The 15,241-nt window shown below is 39.7% G+C and overlaps 1 protein-coding gene across 1 annotated transcript in view; it reads right to left on the minus strand.

Moving 5' to 3' along the window:
• Positions 1-15,241, minus strand: part of LOC118796652 (receptor tyrosine-protein kinase erbB-4-like) — a 600,895-nt gene that overhangs the window by 106,484 nt on the left and 479,170 nt on the right. Inside the window, exons 15-16 of the mRNA XM_036568052.1 lie at positions 8,635-8,789; positions 3,503-3,547 (exon numbers count right to left, since the gene is read on the minus strand). Coding sequence (XP_036423945.1) covers positions 3,503-3,547; positions 8,635-8,789 — 200 coding nt within the window. The remainder of the gene's footprint in view (positions 1-3,502; positions 3,548-8,634; positions 8,790-15,241) is intronic.

Raw genomic sequence — 15,241 nt, forward strand, 5'->3', positions numbered from 1 at the left:
ATGACTTGAGAAATTTAAACGTGAAACAACATTCAGCGCCGTTTTTGAGCCAGAGAAGCTGCTGTGCACTGATGTGTAAACACCACAGATGTATCTGTTTACTGTTCAGCTCTGTTTTTAACTTTTGCACAATAAAGATGTTTTATATTTAAGTTATATATTATTAAGTTGTTGTACATGCTTCTTATTACTAGTTATATAATAGTAAATACTAAATACATACAGTAAATAAACAAAAATAAGTTTTCTTAAACATCTAATAAATATAATCCATCAAGTAAATGCAATCTAGCCAAGCTGTGTGTGTTTTATTTGTGTCACACAACATCGATTTTACCAAAATAAAATACTTTAAAAATGTAACTGTATAAATATCAGGACTTATATGTGAGTTAGGTTAGATAGCATTAGTATTGGTATTCGTACTCAGTATCGACTGATACTGAAGGATCAGGTATCGGTATCTAGTTCTGCATTATGTATTCATCCAATTAGCTCTGTAAAGTTTGCAAAGACAAGTGTGTTCCTGTTGAAAAATCCACTTCATTTATTTTGGCTGTATGTTTGGGGTCATTTTCTTGTTGAAACGTCCATCTTCTCCCTTTTCTGGGCCAAGTAAATTCTCCTAAAATATATCCTGGCACATGGATCCATTCATGTTTCCTTCAATGACATGTAAGGCCCCGGTACCATTTGCAGAGAAGCTGTTCCATATCATGATGCTCCCACCACCATGCTTCACTGTGGTGAAGTTTCTGTAATATGCATAATCCTTCTTGCTCCAAACATAACTGAACATAAACTGAACTGTCCAGAACAGTAGCAGGTATACAGTGCTGTGAAAAGGTCAGAGACCACCCATCACTTATTTACTTTCTAGTCAAAACAGCCATGAAGTAAAAGTTATTCACTTTTCAGGAGATTAGATATACGATCATCCACTGCATAAAGAAGAGGAAAGTCAAGTGAAAAAGCAGGAGTTTCCAAAACTGGAGTTCAAAAAGTGATTAAAAGCTACAGAGAAAATGGGACTCCCAACAACCACCTGGAAGACCTGGTAGACACTAAAACTGCCCCCATCAGATAAACAGCACTTAAAGCTTTCATCTTTGAGAGAGAGGAGAAAATCAAGCTGCTTCAGATCTGAAAACATCCACAGGTGTTTCTGTCCATCCTTCCACTGTGAGAAGACGACTCAGCGCTGTGGGTCTGAAAGGATGTGTAGCTGTTCAAGAAGAACCTCACTGAGAAAAGGAGACGGACACATCAAACAAAGAAGCTGAACAATGGACTGACCACCCCAGAGTCCAGACCTCGACATCACTGAATGTGTTTGGATTGTGAGAAACAGAAAATGCAACCAACGTCTAAAACTGAACTTTAGAGGTGTGGAAAAATATCCCTGCAGATTTCTTTGAGAAACTGAAAGTGAGTGCAAGCTGTAATAAAGGTAGTGGACACATTAAATACCGAAGAAAATGATAGAATGTTTATGTATATGTTTTCTTTTTTTAACTCGTGCTAAATTTCTGTTTTTAGTGGAAATTAAACAAACGAAGACTTTTTCACAGCACTGCAGGTGAAGATATGCCACCTGATACAGCAGCAGTATCATTTACACTTCTATATGTGAGTCTTTCTAGCAGTCCAGCATCCCATTAGTATGTTTGCTTCACTGCTCATTTCAGCCCTGTACCTGCAGAGTAATACCGCCGAGTATTTGGAACAGCAAATCCATTTGCTCACAGCAGTTAGTAGCGTTTTGTTCTTTTCCCCCGCGAGAACAAAAGAAAGTGCTATCAATTTATCACACACACACGCACACACACACACACACACACACACACACACACACAGACACTGTGCCCTCACGGCAAGACATTAATCACAAGTGTGGCCTAGTCACTGTATAACTCTCCCTCTCTAACCAATCTTCTCTCTCTCTCTCTCTCTCTCTCTTTCTCTCTCTCTCTCTCGATCTCTCTCTCTCTCGATCTCTCTCTGTCCCTCTCTCATCTCTCGCTACCTCTTTCTATCCCCTTTCACTCTCTCACTTTCTCTCACTTGCTCACTCCTTCCAACATCATAGCTAATGTCAGTCATTCCTTTTTTCTTATCCTCCATCTCTCTCTCTTTTTCTATCTCTCTCACCTGCTCATTCTCTCTCTTCTCTCTTATCTCTCTAGCTCTCACTCTTTCTTCTCCTTATGCTTCTTTTCCCTTTCTCTTCCCTTTCTCATCTCCTTTCTCTCTTCCCCTTGCTCGTCTCTTTCTCTCTCTCTCCTTTCTTCTTTTTATATGAGTGTTTTTAGATCATGGCGGAGGTACAAGGTGGAGAAACAGACCCCCAGTGACTCGCTCTACTGGCTTCTACGGGGGCTCGTGGTTTATGGGGCTCGGCTGTTTGTCAGGGAGAATGGATCCCAAGCACTGTCTGTGAGATTAAAGGAGGCAGGTGTGGTCACTGTGGGGCACCTGGTGGAAGCTGCAGGGGTGGCTCTGGATGACGCAGAGGCAGTGGCCCAAAGATTGGGCATAAGGTCGGTCAGGGTCACTGCGTAGTTGCACCACAGGTTTCAAGAGGTACTGACTGATAAAGACTGGACTATGTTGAAGGGATGGACACCGGGACTGGCAGGACAGCAAAGACAGGATCCTTTTCCGTGCCTTTGGGTCAGCCTCAATTTTGCCATTTTAGGCACACAGGGCCCTCTTTTAGCGCTGGATGGACTGAAAATAATGCGGTTTGACTGTTTTCATGCCAAAGCCTTATACAGGGGGTGTGTGAAGGTGCTTCACCAGGCTAAGCTGTCTGGCCAGGTGGACACTCCCTGGAGGGCACACTTTGGCCTTGGCAGTGAGGTCAAACCAGCACGGAGAGCACTTTACAAACCACTGACCAAGTCATTTTTACAGAGGAGAGTTTTACATGGTATAGTTGCTGTTAATGCTTTTCTATCCATTTTAACCCTGTAGTGACCTCAGAGTGTCCTTTTTGTTTTAAAAGGGAAAATGTTTTTCATTGTTTTACACAATGTAATAGATTGAAAGCATTGTTTGAGATTTTAACCTCACTTTTTACTTGTTTTGGTGAATGTTTTACCACCCAAGTCTTCATTTTGGGTTTAGAAGAAGAATAAAAAGTGTCATTTGATTAATTTTAATTTATTTTAAAGTTTGGATAAAACTAAAATTTCTCTCTCTCTCTCTCTCTCTCTCTCTCTGTCTTCCATATCCTTCTTTTCTCTTTCTAAGTCTCCTTCCTCTCTCACCCTCGCTCCTCTCTCTTTTTCTTTCTCCTTTCTCTCTCCTCTTCACTCTCTTTCTCTCACTTGCTCACTCTTTCCAACATCTTAGCTAGTCAGTCATTCTCTTTTCTCTTATCCTCCATCTGTCTCTCACTCTCATCTCTCTCTGTTTGTCTCTCTGTCTATGTCTATTTCCCTCTCTCTCTTTCTCCAAATACATACATATATGAAGAAATAAAGGTTTGTGTTCTTACCTGTCAATCATGCCGATGCAGTCCTGAAGTCTGGGGCCTGTGCATCTGAAACATACAAAATGAACAAACAAATAAACATCCGGTCAACTTGTTCTCCTGGTTCTAGAATCGTAGAACTATCCTGTTCGTCAGCACTAATATAGAGTCGTATGCACAGTCTGAGCACCCTGTTGAAATGTCATGTAATTTAATATTAATGTTTTGTTGATTGTTTGAGTGTAAATAAGTGAACAGGTCCTCTTCAGAGATCACAGTTCAGCACATCTTAATACACAGTTACTGATTATTTACTGAATTTGACATGTTTAACATCAACAAATAAACAGTAATTGTGAGTTAGAATGTATTTAAAATCAAAGCGTGTTCTCTGAAGAGGACGTGTTCAATTATTTCCACTCAGAAAAACAACAAAACATCAACAAAACATGGATTCTGACCTGGGTGCTAAATGACTGCATATGACTCTGAATATGTAAATGAATATAAAAATATACATATTTCAAAAGACCATATATTTATAGAAACCCACATCTGCTGTCTGACCTCAGTGAATCAAGATCACTGAAATACAGAGGAATAACAACAGCAGCCGAGAGAGAGAGAGAGAGAGAGAGAGAGAGAGAGAGAGAGGTAAAAGGTAATGTGAGAGGAAAGACATAAAGAAGAGAGGAAGAAAAGGAAGTGAGAGGAAGAAGGGTATAGAGAAAGAAAGAAAGAAAGAAAGAAAGAAAGAAAGAAAGAAAGAAAGAAAAAGAAGAGAGAAAAAAGGAAGTGAGAGAAAGAAGAGGATAGAGTAAGGAACGGGAAAGAAAGAAAAAAAGAAAAAGGATAGAAAGAAAGAGAAAGAGAGAGAAAGAGTGTGAGAGAGGGAGAGAGGAAGAGGGAGAGAGAATGAATTTAAAGGTAATGTGAGAGAGGAAGAAAGACGAACAGAAAAAAAGGAAGTGATAGGAAGAAGGGGATAGAGTAAGGAATGAGAAAGAAAGAAAGAAAGAAAGAAAGAAAGGAAAAAAAGAGGAGAACTTGAAGCTTTGAGGAAAACTATAGTAAAAACATCCTGTTCACTTCCACCTATTCCCCTCATCCATCTGAAAACATCCTCTATCCCTCCATCAATCCTGTACACTTTCACTATCAGTCCATTCTCAGGCCCACAGGAACGCGGAGTTTCCCCTCCACACACGTCCACACGTCTCAGCGCTCCAGTGAGCTGGTGAAGGAGACACTGCGGATCTTTTGATGATGCATTAAGCCTCGTTCTTTTAATCATCCCTCCGTCTTTCTCCCACACTTGCAGCCTTTCTCTTCTCCTCTCCTCCAGATCAAAGGCCTCGGGCCACTCGTCAAACTGATACAGCGCTCTGGCCCGTCAGCCGACACCCCGCTGGAGCCGCGCAGATGAAGGGTGTGTGTGGAGCGCCGGCCGCTGGAGGAACTTTGATGTTTGAGAAGGAAAACCAGAGAGTTCGGGAGAAGAGGCTGGAGGTATAAATCACTGACCTCAGATGATTCGATTCAATTATCATTCTTTAGGAATCGATTCAGAGCATTGTAAAATCTTTAATTACAACATGATTCAATTTGATTGGATTCAATTCAGATTCTTTAGGAAACAATTAAACACAAGATGATAATCTCAGATTTCATCACAACTCCATTTATAAGCTCCCCAGACAAAATTTGCATGTTTAAGGTGGTAGTAACTTCAGGCTCCTGCAGATGGCGTTGCACAAGGATGATCGGGCTATAAATACCTGCGGGGTGTGCGATGGGATTCATAGATTGAGAAAAGGTGGTACAGGGCAGGTACAGACTCGTTAGATGTGTAGAAAATAGGTCGCAAAGCGGATATTAGTGATTAGAAAAAAGGAGTGGTTGTATTTGGGTGTGTCAAAGGCCACAGTGTGGAGGAAGTAGCTGAATTAGCAGGTATATTGAAGCGTACGGTCATATGGGTTGACCAGCAGCGGTAAAAATCCCAGTTTACAAGAAATTCTCGCCAGAATTGTGGCCGAAAGACAAAACTGATGGACAGGGACAGCCAGCGTGTTTCACAGCTTGTGAATAAAAATCGCATCACTTTCAGGAAAAAATTGCTTCTAGAGGTCAGTGCAGGTTCCTCACAACCAATTTCTGAAAGAACTCTCCACAGGGAACTGCATACCATGAACACATGGAGCAGAGGCACTTAAGAGGCCTTGGCTCACTTCTGCTCACAAAGTTTCCCGGTTACAGTGGGCGAAGAGACACAAAAACTGGACTGTGGAAACGTGTTATCTGGTCAGATGAATCTCATTTCAGCCTGAACAAGAATGATGCTTGGCGTAATATTTATCGTAGATCTCAGGAAGCCTTCAATGAGGACTATGTGCAACGTATGGTTCAAGTTGGAGGAGCTCTGTGACGTTTTAGCGGTGTATTAGTTACACAGAAATGGGTCCTTTGGTTGAGGTGACAGTAAATCTGAATCCCAGACAACCAGGTTTTGCCTTTTGCTCATCATTTTACTGACCATATCATTCCTATCACTGTATTCCAAGATGACAGTTCTCGCCTTCACAGGGCTGCAGATGTGACTGGTATGACGAACATTTAGGAGCATTCATATATGTGGACTGGCCTGCAAAATCCTCAGATTTGAATACTCTTGAAAATCTGTGGGACTAACTGGAACAACGAGTAAGACTCCAGGGAAGACATCCACGAAATCTGGCCAAATTGCATAATTCTTTGATGCGAGAGTGGCTGAACATTGATGTCACCTACATCCAGAAACTTGTCCAGTCCAGCCCAAATCAAATCACAGCTGTTATTCGTGGAGGTATTACACCCTATTAGATATGTTTCAGTGACTAATTTTTTGTCTGGTGAGCCTATTTATTCGTTGTTTTTAGAAGAAGAGTCAATGTGTCATGAAGTCTCAAATTTCACCACGATTCCTCCTGATTCGATTATAGATCTTTACAAATCAATTCAGAATTCCTAGCCACATTTTATGATGGTTCGATAAGACTGAACTTTAGATCTTTGGATAATGATTCTGTACATTATAAAGTCTCAAATTTCACCACAGTTATGGTTTTTAGGAAGGAATTCGATGCATCATGAAATTTCAAACTTAAAAATTTTTTTCATTCAATTTCTACAATTCAAAATAATTCTAAAAAGTACAGTTAATATGAAAATGTGACTAGAAAAACTGTTTACTCAGTGGGGAAATATAAACTTTTTGGGTGATTTTTACATTTGAAAAAAGCCTGAGAATTTCATTTAATTTTATTACTATTATTATTATTATTAATTATTATCCATCCCAACCTTCCAAATCAATGTAGTTGAATCTTAATGCGTTTTTAGCCTCTAGAAGTGCAGTAATCTATCAGCTCTGGTGGAGTGTGTGAGTGTGTGATGGGGACTGCAGTTTGGTCCTGTTTCCCTCAGTCAGAAACGCTGCCTCAGTAGCTCCTAAAATCACCAGTGAAGCAGCTTTTTTCCTTTCTCCAAATGTAATTCACTCTAACAGGGTAACATATGGTTTCTCTCTCAGTTCTCCTGGACGGACTGCGTTGTTGTTTCTGTTAGTAAACTCAGAGATCGTTCTAGACTGGCCCATCTGTCAGTAAACTCAGAGTGCATTAACTCAGAGTTCATCTAGGGCTGGACTGATCTTCATCTGCTAGCACTGTGGAGAGCTCATCCTGGGACGTTTTCCACAAACCAGGAACTTAAGCATATTCAAGTATATTCAATGGGCCTATAGGTAAGATTTTGGCTTATGTTATCCAGCTATACTGAGCAATCACCAGTCTATGTCTATCTGTTATTAAACTCTGCTTCGTTGTACACCTGCTGTACATCTGTTGTACACATTGTGACCTTCTACTGTGCTGAAATTGTCCCTAGAGTGAGATTTTCTGGTTTAAAGACTAGGAAAATTCCCATCTGATGACGTATCTTGAAGGTGGGAAGAATTTCAGAAAATTCCAATTGCTTTGAGGGGGATTTTTGTGGTTGGGCTGGATTGAGATTTTTATTTTGTAGCTGGTAAATGCTGATGAAAGTCAGATTTCGAAAGTCATTGCCAGGAAACCAAATATCTTATTGCAGTCATATAACTGTGGTCTCCAAATCATTATCACAGTGGAGAGAACTGACTACTCGAACGACAGAAAGATAGTCAGATAATTGAGGACAACAACATGCTAAAAGCTAAAGTTAGCAACGTTACCTGGCTATTCAGTAAGAAAGAGATAGAGAGGTGAATAAAGAGAGATAGAGAAATAAATAAATAAATAAATAGAGAAAGAAAGAAAGAAAGAAAGAAAGAAAGAAAGAAAGAAAAAGGAGGAAAGCCTGAAGCTTTGAGGAAAACTTCAAAATGTAGTCAAAACAATGAAAATGAAGAGAAGAGAAGAGAAGAGAAGAGCAGAGAGCAGAAAAGAAGAGAAGAGAAGAGAAGAGAAGAAGAGAAGAGAGCAGAAGAGAAGAGAGCAGAAGAGAAGAGAAGAGAAGAGAAAAGAAGCAAGAATGAGACAGAAATGAGAGAGAAAGAAAGAAAGAAAGAAAGAAAGAAAGAAAGAAAGAAAGAAAGAAAGAAATCTAACACAGTGTAAAACTCTAAGATAAAAATGTGTGGAGGTTTGCATCGAGTAAACTGAACAGCTTTTTATGGGCTTTTATAGCGTTGTGTGTTCACTGTGAAATGGTAATAGAAAATAAAGAGATCTTAGAATAGAGCTTCACTTCAACAAGCATAATAAAGATGAACTGTTTATAAGACCAGGGCTCAAAGCTTTATTACACACTTCTATAACCTAAGAATAGCTGAGCCAGTTTGCACTGAAGTCCCTGTAGTTACTGAGTAATAAGCCTTAGTATGTAATGAGCCTAGGATTTTGTGCAACAAGTGACCCTTTAGCTTTTAGAATTAGAAGAGCTTCAACAATAAATTCAAATCAAGTAGTCTGATTTGTTATAGTGGACAGTGGATCTAAAGTACAGCACGAAATGCCCATCAGAGATTAGAACAGAGAGAAAACACACTGAAGAAAAGGGAAACTAAACGCTGATGATGATGTCAGTGCAGTACAGAAGGCCGGGCGGGGGTCTGAAACAGACACACACGTACGTACCCCTGTGTGCAGTTGACATGGCAGGGGTGGCACTCGTTATTGGCCTCTGCGTATTTGAAGATGAAGCTGTTGGCTCCCTGAAGACCATCAGGACATTTCTCCACACAGTTAGGACCATCCTTAAAGTGCAGACACTTTACACAGTGATCAGGACCCTGAGAGACAGACAGAGAGAGAGAGAGAGAGAGAGAGAGAGAGAGAGAGAGAAGAGCAAAGAAGACACATAAAACACCAACAACCAGGCCAGGGATAATAACCATCCCTCACTGCCCACACAATGACCATAACAATGAGGCCGTGTGGATTTATAGTAGTAATATAGGCGGAGGAGGTGGAGTGGAGGTGGGGGGCTGTGAGGGGATGAGGGGACACACTGAGTTAGGCTGGATATCAATAACAGCGCTGTTACCACAACCTTATCAACGCTGCGGGACAAGCTACAACTCACAGACACGCCGCCTCTACACTCCCCTCTCCGCAGTAACACGGCCTTCACACCAGCACTGAGGACACCAGCAGCGCAGGTCACTCACAGAAAGCAGACTTTCATAGATTTACATACAACATACAATGAATACATATCTGTATTCATTTTTTTCATTCATATTGATCACTCATTTATATCATCTATGATGCTGTATTTTGCTGTTGTCAGAACAAAACCTCATATCTCCAAAATGGTAACTTTACAGGAGAAGGAAAAAACATGCTTTACTTTTAATGGAAGTCAATGGAACCAGACGTCTTTCCAAGTCATTTTGGGTCGTTTCTTTTGGTCCATTCAACATGAAATTTACACACAGTGTAAAGGGCAAAAGGCATTTTCAAATCATGCCAAACTGAAAAATAAAAAAAATGGATAAACAAGGTTTTCTTCCAACAGCAGTGATTTATATCTTTAATTTCTTGGTGTACGTATGTGGATTTGACCTGAGTGGAGAAGAGGGTCAAAAAAAGGGGCTGATTTAGTAAGATTTGTTATTTTTTTCTCCTTGAAATTTTTTTTTCCTTGAGAATTTTTTAACTGACTACTAACATGACTGATTTTTTTAAACTATTCTTTAATTATTTTTTTTATTTTAACAGTTTATTATTATGGAGCCCTGCTGGTGACATCCTATACAAATAAAAATAATGCATGGCCATGTCTTAGTAAGGCGTGGGAATGAGATCCTAATGCGAGTCCATAACATAGTAAGGCGTGGGAACAAGATCTTAATGTGAGCCCACGGCATAGTAAGGTGTGGGTATGAGATAATTAAGTCATGGCCATGACTTAGTGAGGCATGGGAATGAGATCCTAATGCAAGCCCATGACTTAGAAAGGCATGAGAATGAGATAATTAAGTTGTGGCCACGACTTAGTAAGGCATGGGAATGAGATAATTAAGTTGTGGCCATGACTTAGTAAGGCATGGGAATGAGACCCTAATGCAAGCCCGGGACTTAGAAAGGCATGGGAACGAGATAATTAAGTTGTGGCCATGGCTTAGTAAGGCATGGGAACGAGATCCTAATGCGAGCCCACAACATAGTAAGGCATGAGAATGAGATAATTAAGTCGCGGCCACGACTTAGTAAGGCATGGGAATGAGAATCTAATGCGAGCCCACAACATAGTAAGGCGTGGGATTGAGATAATTAAGCCTTGACCACAGCTTAATAAGGAATAATCTTGTTCCCACGCCTTAGTACGGTGTGGCATTATTTTGTTATGTATACAGGATGTGACCAGCAGACACTTTTTCATATTTATAACACACGTTTTTACTTTTTAACTGCCTTTTAAAAAATTACTTTTTATTTCAAATGTCTGTTATTTTTATCAACTTTATTTTGGCTCTGAAAAAAGGCAAAATGCCAGCAGTAACACTCTCTAAAAATGTTTTAGGCTTTATGTGAGCAGATCAGATGAAGTCAGGTTGACAGGATTAACCACATAAACACATAAGGAAACGTGAGGGAAGAGAACAGCCTGGATTGAGAGTTTAATGTAAAAAACACGACTCGAATCAATGCGTCACTGGAAAACCTCTCAATGGATGATTCATATTCGACTTTTCTTTGACCTCCAGTTTCAAAAATAGCAGATATGAAGCTTGTGCCTGTGATTACCTACTGAACAGGTAGAAAAAGGTGGCTTTTTAGCCTTAGTCATTTTGAAAATGACATGCAAATGAATATTTGTGTGACCTTCGCATCTTTAATTTTCAAAAGTTACTCTTAAGTCTTTTGTTGCCTGTGTTTCCACCTTTAGATGCAAAAAAACACCATTTACACACTGAATAAATCTGAAAAGATCAGCTGCAAAAATAGATCTGTTTGTCAAACATTTACCAAGATGTACAAATATACATCAAAATCACACCATGAAATGCTGCGGATTACTAAAGTAGTCCAACATACTTGTTATCAAAATAGTGTAACTGCTTGGGGCAACCTGTGGCAACCAGCCCCCCTAAAGATCTTTATTGGACCTCATATAGATACTGACACAATTCTACCCATGACTTACAGAAAGATTCAATTTCTTAACAACCTCACCAGTTATCTTCTCTATACAACTCTATATAACTCTATACAGACAGCCCTGATGTCTATTTATCTCCCTATTATCAGCGACTATGCACAGCACAGCAATGCACAACACTGTTGTTATCCATTGTTTGCAATTAAGTCAAGAATTAGAGTAATTAATTAAAGTAATATACTTTGAAATAAAAATGTAAATCACAGAAACATAGGAACCACCACAGACACCATGGCAACCACCTAGTAACACTCTAGCAACCACCTGAGATGCTATAGCAACAACCTAGAAGCCACCTGGGGTACAAAGGTAACATGTAGGCAACACCTTAGCAACCACCTAAAATACCATAGTAACTGTCTGGCAACACTTGAGCAACCACTGGGAATTGCTTGAGCTGCACAATCACATCAATCACATCAATCACATCAATCACATTCCTGAAGGAAGTGCACTTTTCTAGTTCATTATGCAGCTCATTCATGGTAACCAAACAGAACCTGCAACATGAAATACTCTTTCTTCCTTCCTTCCTTCCTTCCTTCCTTCCTTCCCTTCTTCTTTCATTCATTCCTTCCTTCCTTCCTTCTTTCCTTCATTCGTTCCTTCCTCTTTTCCTTCCTTCATCTCTTCCTTCCTTCCTTCCTTCCCTTCTTCTTTCATTCATTCCTTCCTTCCTTCCTTCTTTCCTTCCTTCATTCCTTCCTTCCATTCTTTCCTTCCTTCCTTCATTCCTTTCTTCCTTCCGTCATTCCTTCATTCAATCCTCCCTTCCTTACTTCCTTCATTCATTCCGTCCTTCCTTTCTTCCTTCGTTCCTTCATGCCTGTCTTCATCCCTTCCTTCGTTCCTTCATGCCTGTCTTCATCCCTTCCTTCCTTCATTCCTTCCTTCCTTCCTTACTTCCTTTCTTCATCCCTTCCTTCATCCCTTTCTTCATCCCTTCCTTCCTTCTCTAAAATCTTATTTATAGTCTAATTTAAACATACAGGTTAAAGATAGAGGCTCGTGGTTGGAGCTTTGGGAGCACATTGTTTTAGACATACAATAGCAAGTAAACAAGCAAATAGTGCTGTATTTTTTGATCCCTTGAATGCAATGTTTTGCATGGGAAAAAAAAAAAAATAAATAAACAAAATAAAAACGCCATGACCCCTGGCCATTTTATTAGAAACTCCTCCCTTGTAGGTCCATCTTTCTGGAGACTGTGGCCCATTTGTTAAGACACAATCTGTGTGCCATCCTGTCCCCCTCATGTGTCAAACACAAGGCCAGTGGGCCGTGTCAGACCTGTCAATCCTATCTTGCCTGTAAACTTATTTTAACTTTCCATTAATATTAGCCCATTTTACAATGCACTTCAATGTAATGTGCGCTCCAATCCCACTCCCCCTACAACAATCTATGGGACAGCGGTACCACAAAAAGAAAAGATGCCAGGTGTCTAGTTCAAGCAAATAGACAGGTTTAAAATGACCTACCTCCTGGGGACATTTAAGGCGGTTTAACAGTTATCTGTAGCTAATGTACTACCTATATTTTGTAGTTGCAGTTTGGTATACTTTGAATAATGGCCAGTTAATTAAAAATAAAATAAAAACAGGTCATGTAGAGATTTAAGATGGCCCTTTTAGTTGTTGAGTTGCTCACCTCTGCTCCAGCCCTATAGCAGTGGTCAATTAATGACCACAGAGCTGCTCATGGTTGGATACATTTCAGTGTTGAACCACTCTTAACCTAGCAGTCACAATCACATGTGCAAAAACCCCAACAACACAGCTGTGTCTGATACAATCGTACCAGCTCCAAACACACTACCACATCACTGTCAACACCCTATGATGGTAACCTCTGTAGATGACACATGTAGTGGTCACTGTGTGGAGAGTATATGTTTCTAATAAAGTGTGTGGTGAGTGTAGATCCATGGAGCTGCGAAGAATGAAGGAACATTCTCCACATTCCCAGCCACACTGCTCAGATGGAGTGCTCCTCCAAGGCTGGTTCAGCTAGCAGGCACCATCAATCTCCTCTTTAATGGATCTGTTGCTCAGGCCACCTGCTGCACTCATCCACTCTCTTCTCTCCTCAAAGACAAATCTGTTTGGATTTTATCATCTATCAGAGTAGCAGACATTTTTTAAGCCGCTTAATTGTTTCTGCAGGCCTCCGGTTGTGTCACAGTTGGATCCCATAGCCTTAAATCCACAGTTGTGTAAGAAAGAGCTCTAAACTCTTGACCCCTGTGTGATTCAGCCCTTTTTGTGGTGTTGCTGTTCGGTCTCATTTATTCATCTCTGCTGCTCCCCACTATCCATTGTGCTTGAGTCTTGCAGCGTAAAGGAACAAGTTCCACCAGGATGACAGGTAGAATACATCAACCTGCAGACCTGGAGAACCCGCAGCAGCTTCTGACCCGCGGCTTCAAGGCAGGCTGTGGCTTTAGATTCGCGCCCACTGACATCTTGCATAACATGTATACTGTTTACTGTGTTGACACGGTGACTTGTGTAATATGTTGACAATGTCACATTTCTTGTTATGCAACCATCAGTTCTGACAACACACACTCTAAAAAAGCATCTACCTGTGTTATTATATCTGACAAACAGCATCTTTATTTTAACCCTGCTCATTCCACTGACCTGCACCATTCCACTGACCAACCAGTGCTAAGAAAATAATGGTTGCTTTATTCTAAGTTGTAAAAAGAAACTAAAAGGAGTTTTACACGAAACAACACAGTAAAGAACATTCTGTAAATTTACGATTTACTGTAATATTCATCTACAGTAATGGCATAATGGGTCATTCTTCATTTGATGTGAGAATTCAGGTGGATACATTTTTTAAAAATCTGTATCTTTTATCCCAAAACTAAATATTCTTAATGTCAATTAACATCTCCTATTATCATAAATGCAAAAAGGAGCTTAATTCCAAACATATTTGGACTGGTGTTGTATGAATATGGTGTAACACCAGTGACTGTGACTCCAGTGACATTCTGGTTAAAACTGAGGATTTTATAAATTGGCTGACTTATTGTTGACCTTGTGCAACTATTTAAATCAGTAATAAAAATGATATTTGTCATTATTTTAACGAAATTTTAATCACCCAGTCATTAAAGCACATAACACCAGTGACAAATAGAAGTTATGTGCTGTCTGATGAACACAATTATTAATAAATTAATGAAATACAGTGAGCAAGTGTGAATTCGCCTTCTCATGACTTGAGATGCTTCCTCTCTGATGAGCCGCGACCCAAAGATGCAGTTTAACAGAGCTGAAAATACTGTGTTAAAAATGTAATGAGTCCTGATAACACCAGTGACCATGAATGAATTTTTAAAATAAAATATATATTTTTTTACAGCATTAATGATATAAAAAATAAATGAATCTGTTTTATACAAATTTCTCAGTTAAACCTCTCAAAAATACTGTTTTATATTAAAAATTGTTTCTCAAATGCTGAAAGTTGGTTTTGTGTTGATGCAGCGCGACTATGACAGAATGAAAATCAACAAAAATCACAATGGAAATGTGTTATTTAATCTTAGTTTGACTGTGTAAATGCACATACGGACTTCTGGAGCTGTGCCTAATATTTTAAACTTTCTCTTTTTAAACTAGCTTGTTTTAAAAGGAGAGCTTTGTTTAGGTTCATTTAGTATTTATAATAAAAAGTCAGCTCATATATCCTCAAATTCATGTCAAACTTAACTAGCCAGCAAAACACACAACACATTTTTTAATTTTAGCTCACTAAACAACCTCTACTTAACATACACAACACATCTGAGTCACTCTAACTTCACTTCAGGGTCTTTTAATTTGTATTCCCTGCTGAAGAAAAGAGCACAGATCAGCATGCGTTCTATGCTAATGTAAGCTGGTATAAGCTGGTCTAGTGCTGGTCTGGTGCTGCTGATCTGGTCACTCAGTGGGGTCATGCTGGTTGACCAGTGTGCCAGCATTCAAAACACAACTTATGCTGGGTTTGCTGGTGACCAGCAATGCAAATCTATGCTAGTTTATCCAGCAGTGTTAAATTACTGTTTTACAAGGC

This window comes from Colossoma macropomum, unplaced genomic scaffold, assembly GCF_904425465.1.
Source record: "Colossoma macropomum unplaced genomic scaffold, Colossoma_macropomum, whole genome shotgun sequence".
NCBI lineage: Eukaryota > Metazoa > Chordata > Actinopteri > Characiformes > Serrasalmidae > Colossoma > Colossoma macropomum.